This window comes from Castanea sativa, chromosome 8 (genome assembly GCF_040712315.1).
Source record: "Castanea sativa cultivar Marrone di Chiusa Pesio chromosome 8, ASM4071231v1".
NCBI lineage: Eukaryota > Viridiplantae > Streptophyta > Magnoliopsida > Fagales > Fagaceae > Castanea > Castanea sativa.
The window spans coordinates 511,661-519,340 of record NC_134020.1 but is presented as its reverse complement, the minus strand read 5'-3'; the positions used below and the strand labels follow the sequence as shown (position 1 = coordinate 519,340).

Sequence of the window (7,680 nt, the reverse complement as noted above, 5' to 3'; positions counted from 1 at the left end):
AATCAAATTAATTTCTATTGTAGTTTAATTTTGTGCTGTCCAATTGAATTTTTTAAATTTTGGTGTCAAGTTACCTCCATTCATAATGCTCAATGTGGAAACTGAGAAAAGCATCTTATCTTCACAATTGTTGATATTTCTGTGCGTTATTACCCAATAACGGGGAATAAGGGATTTGAACCTAATTCTTTCTTAATACCCATCAAAATAATTTCGACTTAAACAAATGACATTTGATTTAAACAAGTGAGCTCTTGCAAGGAGCATCACACGAGCTTCAATTTGAGGGGCACCGAGCAAGAAACTGTCAATTCATCCATTTACCTATGAACATGAAGACTACAAAAGATGTTAACCTCTTTAAAAATTCAGAAACGAAGGCAATATAATTGCTACTCCCAACTTTGCATAGAAATAGCAGTGTTGCTAGCATTAAAAGTACCCCCAAAATTCATTAAATAACACAAGTGGAGTAGCAAGAAATACAAACATGCCTTCTGCTTACAAAAATAAGGCTCCCAAAATTAGTAATATTACAAAAGTGGAACGTGTGAAGCATGCCTTCCTTGTCTATGCACAAAACCCTTCAACTATCAGATCAGTCCTCTCTTTCTCTCTCTATCTTTGAGAAATTTCCAGTAATGATTTAGCATGTGATCATTAGGCCTTACCTGGTCCCACTTTCCTGTACAAAATATTGCGTACGCATCAGCTGCATACCTAGACCGAAGACAAAAGAATTCAGTTTCCATAAAGATATAATCAAACTTCTAGGTAGGATTCTTAAGCATCTAAAAGAAAAAGGATGAAAGTGTAGTCAATTTACTTGCCAACACCATGCAGCTGAGTCACATGGGTCCAGCTTTCCCCCAAATACTCCCGAGACAAGCGTTGTATCATCAAAGCCCTCTTCTTTTGTAGACCTAGAGTTTTTATAATCTTTTCTATTTCCTCTTTGGCAACCTCAGTTGCTGTTTTTGCATCAGGACAAAGTGTAAAGAGATTCGATATAACCCTTCTAGCCTGTAAGGAGAAACATATGCATTTAAGTAATTCATTTATAACTGGGTGCTAAGAACAACTATCAATCTATAAAAAATGTCAAGAGATCCATTAAGAGTGTGTTTGGGAAGTGATGAAACTCACAGCTTATTAGAGTTTTTAGCTTATTTTTGCTACTATTCATAGATCTCATTGCACTTCTTGGTACTATTCATGGATCCCACTGTACTATTCAGTGGGTTTTTAGCTAAATTCTATAGTACTTTCAGCAAAAAGTTTTCAATTTCAACTAAATAAGATGTTCCCAATTGGACACTAAGACCCACACACACAGATACAAAGACCTCTTCTAAGAGAAACCATCAATTTGTAGTATATTTTCCATTATGTGAAGAGACATAAAAATCATTATAATCTATTAAAAGACTTCAAAAAGATTTACTCGGTTGTTTAGCCAATATGCAAACACCAATGTTGTAACAATGTAATGTGCACCTTAGTTTAGGATGGTATAAACTAGCTAGCCTTCTCAAATTACACCCAAAACCAGATCAAGGATCCCGCGGAACTAAACCCAGAACCTGAGGCCAAGCCAAATTGAACAAACTAAAAAAGAAAACTCATTTGTTCATACAACTTTCTTTTTTACTTTTAAAAAAAAAATGATTTTGTGATGTATTGTAACAAACAAAGGATCCAGACTATAGAATCAACAATTATGATAATTTGTAAAATGATAAAAACAGGCAGCTTAATTAAGAATGTTTAAAGCTCAAAACAGGCAACCATTCAATCAACCAAATCCAATGTGACCCAACTGAATCCAGATGAATGCTGCATCTACCAATGCTCATAAGGGTGAAAGTGAAACATCTATATTTGCTATAACTAACATAGTGTCCTTGATGTAGGACAAATTAGGGAATTTATCTACGTGTGTTTGTGGTGGGTTTAAAGTTAGGAAAGAAGAAGAATTAGATAGAAATTAAGGCTATGTGCCTGTGAACAGTAACTTTAGAAAGAAAAGAAGAAAGAATAGAGAAGAGATAAGGAGAAATAAACAAAGGCCAATGTGCCGATTTCTCAAAACACTCCATTTTATTAATCAACTCATTCTACTTCCTTTGAATACATTGAGCACAATATTATATGACTCTTGTACTGGTAGTAACATGAGTACTAAATTAACTACTAAAAAATAAAACCTAATAAATTAAACAAAAGCTCATAATAAAGACCCATAACTAAATAAGACTCATTAATAAAATAAAACCCATGGCCTATAACTATGGCCCACACTCAACAACTGTAAAATTACTTAAATACCCTTAACTATAGAATAACCAAATAAAATATAAAAAATCTAATTAACTACCACAGACAATTATTTTTGGGCTTTGCCTTAGCCTTACGCTTCCAAAGAGAATATCCTTTATATAACCATGCTATGATTGCGCCATCAGTCCTCCAACTGTGCAATTCTTCTGTTATTACAGCAACAACTACATCTTTCCCCATAGGACATCGAATAGTCAGAAGTACAGTCACAATGTTGAGATTTTGTTTTTCCGTCACTAATCCACAAACCTAATTCTATTCTTTATTTTCTAGTAATCCAAAAATCTATACCATAAACCATGCCAAGATCCAGCTTTATGATTTGCTATCTTAATCTTTGTCAAGTTCTACAGTCATCAACTGATTTGGTCACAGACCTTTCTGCAACAAATGTTAGTGGACCCTTATTTACCATTGACAAATACACAAGCCTCCTTAATCACAACTCCATATTGGATTGTGATGCAAGACACAATCTTAGAGATTTGCAAAGCCAGCAATATACACTAATAGATTCCAAAACAAATCATACATACAAAGTAGGAAAACGAGGAACATAAACTGAAAGATATGGATAGGTGGGAAATGCATGGCAGTAAAAAATAACAGTGCTTTTTCAGTGAAGATTCATACCTAGAAATAAGTCTCAACAAGGTGATTGACATTACTGCAAGGCAACCATAAAGGAAAAATATACAAAGTGTCTAGTGTCTACAACAAATTATGGCAACTACCATGGCAGTAAAAAATAACACGAGAGCTTTGTCAACAAAGATTCATACCTGGAAATAAGTCTCAACATGGCAATTGACATTACGGCAGGGCAACCATAAAGAAAATCCCCCCTCCCAAGGAATTGTAGTAGAAACTAGTTCGGTTACACCCTTGGATATATTATGTAGGAAAGAGCCAGGAAAAGCATAAGTTTAGCTTGTTGGATAACCTAGTCAACCATATTACCATTCATGCCCTAATCCAGTTTTGTTGTCCCCAATAAAAGAAAGTAATTTGATCATACACCATAAGTTTCCTATAACAAAGTTATGATGTTTCCTACAAACTTCAAAGGATGGAAAACTTATAACTAGTCAACTATTGCTTCAGGGAATACCACACTGATATATCTAAGAGGACCCAAAGGCTCATGTTAAACAAACACTTGATTAGTAGTTTGGAAAAGACAACAGAAAACACCAGAAATACCTGAAAACCAGTTGTCCGATTTAGGAGCATACATATCACCAATACCCTCCAAGGATCATGGGCATGACGCTCTTGGAGTAGACCAGGTGTGGTGCGCGGAGGCTTCCACATGTTATCTGGACTTTTTCTTCGGTATGCATCGTCTAGCTTCTCAGAAGAAGAAAGAACAGTCTTAATTGCAACAGGTTTTTTACATCCATTGCTACCTTCCAACAAACGGCCATCTTCATTTTCTTCTTCTTTGGATATCTTTTGGAAGTAGGGTGAGACCCTCACAGAAGTGGCATGAGTTCTTGCACAACGTCTTGGTGGTTTCATTTTTTTTGTACCATCACCATCTTTTCTTACCACCTGTCCCGTTGACCTCCAAAAGTAAGGGGAGACCTTTCGAATTTCAACATGAGCTATTGCTTGCTGTTTTTCATTTCTTCTCCTCCACTTGGAATGAGAAACCTTTCCAATTTCTAACCCATTTTGTAGCACTAGCTCTTCTTTCAAGTTCGTGTGAATGCTTGGCAATGTAACAGCCTCCTTCTCAACCTTCCCAGCCAAGTTCCTGCCACCATCATCAGGTAGAACGGATGAATTGTTTGTCAACTCAAACGGGAAACAAAGTTTCTCGCTACATTTTTTCTCTTGCTCCTCATCATGCTGGCCATTCTTTCCGTTCTTTGTCATATCATGACTCCTGTAAGTGTATTGTGACAGAACATCCTCAAGCTTCAAATCCTCATTTTGTGAACTTCCCTCAAATGGACTAGTCCTACGTTTTATTTTGTAATCTAACTCCATTTTTGGCTCTTCATCCTCCATCTCCCTCTCCTCTTTAACTACCATTTTGTGAAAATCCCGCGTGTAAAGCCTGCTATCCTTTCTTCTCCCCTTGGCATTACCATCAAAACCTTCAGTTAAACCTGCATCCTCATCTATTAAAACGGCTTTCTCAAACCCCAATATCTCATTAGACTTGGTACACTCCTTGCTAATTCTATCATCCTTTCTCTTCCCCCCCTTCTTATCCATCCTCATCTTCTTTGGGTCACCATCACCTCTAAAATTCTCAACAAAAGCAGCAGCATCTCCAGTAGTTAATAATACATTTCCATTGCCGGAATTGCCAGCAGTACTAAAGGAATGAGCATCCAATGATCCTAGCGATGAAAATTCGTTTTTTGTTTTTCTTATCTTATCATGATTCTTCGCAATTATGTCCCTGCTTGTTCTACTATGCTTTGATATTACAGTGTTTTTGTTGCGAATGGTCTCCTCAACCTTGGGTCTCTCTTCATTTGCAAAGTAAGGGGAGACCTTTCGAATATCAACACGAGCTATTGCTTGCTGTTTTTCATTTCTTCTCCTGCGCTTGGAATGAGAAAGCTTTCCAATTTCTAACCCAGTTTGCTGCAATTGGTCTTCTTTCAAGTTTGCATAAATGCTTGGTACCATAACAGCCTCGTTCTCAACCTCCACAGCTAAGTTCCTGCCACCATCATCAGGTAAAAAGGATGAATTGTTTGTTAACTCAAATGGGAAACTAAATTTCTTCTCCTGCTCCTCATCATACTGGCCATCCTTTGTCTTGTAAGTGCATTGTGAGAGGAGATCTTCAAGCCTTAAAATCTCATTTTGTAAACTTCCCTCGAGTGGACTGGTTATTTGGGAGTCGGACTCCATTTTATAATCTTTATCCTCCAAATCCTGCTGCGTATCCTTTCGTCTCCCCTTGACATTACCATCAAAACCTTGAACATCCACAAAACCCAGATCAATCTCATTCGACTTGTTAATGATTCGTTCATCACCCATGGTGGTGGTGGTGGTGAGTCGCTGTTGATTAGCAAAATAAGGGGAAAGCACCACAACCCTATTCTTACCTCCTCGTCTAGGTCTATTATTCGATTTTCTTTTCTCAATAACAAAGCACTCTTCTTCTTTCTGTACACTCTTCTTCTTGTTATTCTTTGGAACATCAAGTTTACTATTGTTGTTGATGATTTTCCTAGAAGAATAAACATTCTCATGTGTATGTAATTGAGATGCAGAGGAATCGAGAGAACTTACGGCGGAGGTTGTCATGATCATCGGAGACTGAGACTGAGACCGAGACCTTTTCTTCATACCCAACGACGCCATCGCCGTTTCTTCTGTTCCCGACGACATAATCACATATGTTACTAAGGTCTTCGTCCCTTTTGCCTCTTCATCTGTCCGTTTTTATTTATTTATTTTTTTTATGTACTTATAAATCTCCCTCTTTTTTCTTTTTTCTTTTTTCTTTTTTCTTTTTTCTTTTTTATGGTTCTTGTGGTTTGTGAGTTGCAATTTTTTATTCATTCCCGCCCTCAACTACGGCCCACTAACAATAGTTTAATTTCCGGCCCACTCTATTGTGGCTGTTCATGTCGTGTATGGAGTTTTGGACCCATTCAATTGGTTTGATCCATTATTTACTGCAAGATTTATTTACAGTACTTAGGTATTATTTTTTAGCTTCTTATTTTAAAATTTTGTCATGCGAATTTTTTTTTATGGGATGAAAGTGTATCTTTTAATTAAGTAGTTACATAGCTGAATTTTAAGAGAGAAATCTAAGGAACAATACTTAAGGATAAAGAACATAATAGTCAAATTTTTCAGAGGGTTCTCCAAGGAGATTAACTTCTAGATCACCTACTTCATATCTTTGTTTGAGGATTTGTTGAGTTGATTTTTTCTTCGTTCTTCTTGAATAATCTTCTTCATGAGTTTCTTCTTTTTTGCATTCAGCACAATCACAAATATCCCACCATATGTGACCAGAGGGTGATTTGCCTTCATAACAAGGCTTTTCATCTTCACGAAATGTTTTAATCTTAAGGCCATCTTCATGAATGAATGACACAAGTTGAAGCATAGCAATCTGAGTTGGAAACACTGTCACATCTTTCTTTTTTGGTGGGGCCACCAAAAACCTTGTCTCAACTTCGCCATTTTCCTTCCTGATAAAAAAAGGATTGTTCGACTGGACTGGCTTAATCGCCTGGTGAAATGTCTCATATCTCGTAATCCATGATTCTGGGAAAAGAGAAGTCATCTGGTCTTTGGTCAGTTGTCTTAGGACAAACGTACACATGGAGGTCACTCCTAGATCAACCTGGATCAAGAAAGCATCATTAGATTGGGCCATGTCTGGGACTGCCATATCAAAGGCATGATTTTGAAGCCTAAAAGCAAGCTGATAGTGAAGTGTAGTAGCAAATGTGCCTTGTACTTGAGAGGCTCCTGTAATCTGAACTTGCACCTTGAGAGCATCACGAAGGTGAGGATCTTTGAGGGGCATATTGAAGTTTGGATTTTGAATTGAATTGATCAAACTTGGAAGCCTAGACATATTCTTTTATAGTAGAAGGGTGAGGAGGACTAATAATTTTTTTTTTTATAGTTTTTTTGAGTGAAGGTTTGGGTTTATTAAATACGATATAAGTATTTACAATAGAGAAATCGGTAATAGGAATTTTACTATCTTCAGGTACATGAGAGATTCCATACAAGTAGTCTAACCTATTTGCAGTAAATGTACGGAGGGAAAAGTCAAAAGCGGGTTTAGGGGTATCAGTGACCGTAGAAGAGAACTCGCCATTATAGTTTCTTCAAGAAAGAATTGTTTGCCCAAAACCTAACAGGACTAGAACGCCAACTCTAGGCTTAGATGTCCACAAGGTGACAATGGGAAACTAGATTCTTTGAGACTTTTGAAAACAAACTCCTTAGCGTTCTACTTGATCAAGTCCAGTATTCTGATGTGACTAATACAAAAGATCCACGTATTGTGGCAACTGTAAATCACAGAGCATACTAATCAGGACAATAATCAAAGTATACTAATCAAAGGAGGTGGAAATTATATGGTGTGGCTCTTATACCAAATATGGAGATAGTGTGTGGAAGAGATAGAGGGATAGAGGGTGTAAAAAGATTGTGGGAACTAGTTTAGGAAATATAACACTAAAGAAATATAGAAAATTATTTGAAAGCGTGGAATAGAATAGAGAACTAGATACAACAAGCTGACTGATTTTATTAGATTCAACAAACTTTTTACATAAGTCATAAGGATTTTTGAAGAAGGCTAAGTTTTGCCTCTACAATGATACAAAG

The 7,680-nt window shown here is 36.7% G+C and overlaps 1 protein-coding gene across 4 annotated transcripts; it reads right to left on the bottom strand.

Moving 5' to 3' along the window:
* Positions 1–216: 216 nt before the first annotated feature.
* On the bottom strand, positions 217–5,778 carry LOC142607907 (uncharacterized). 4 transcript variants are annotated; one of them, XM_075779574.1, is made up of 3 exons: positions 3,544–5,778; positions 827–1,023; positions 217–685 (listed from the first exon to the last, which is right to left on the bottom strand). In XM_075779574.1, exons 1-3 carry the CDS (start codon positions 5,701–5,703, stop codon positions 661–663), a joined length of 2,382 nt encoding a protein of 793 aa, XP_075635689.1. In that variant the 5' UTR covers positions 5,704–5,778; the 3' UTR covers positions 217–660. The 4 variants fall into 4 exon arrangements, with proteins under 4 accessions (XP_075635689.1, XP_075635688.1, XP_075635687.1 ...); XM_075779573.1 differs by having other exon boundaries at positions 217–720; positions 831–1,023; XM_075779572.1 differs by having other exon boundaries at positions 217–712; positions 831–1,023.
* Positions 5,779–7,680: the final 1,902 nt, after the last annotated feature.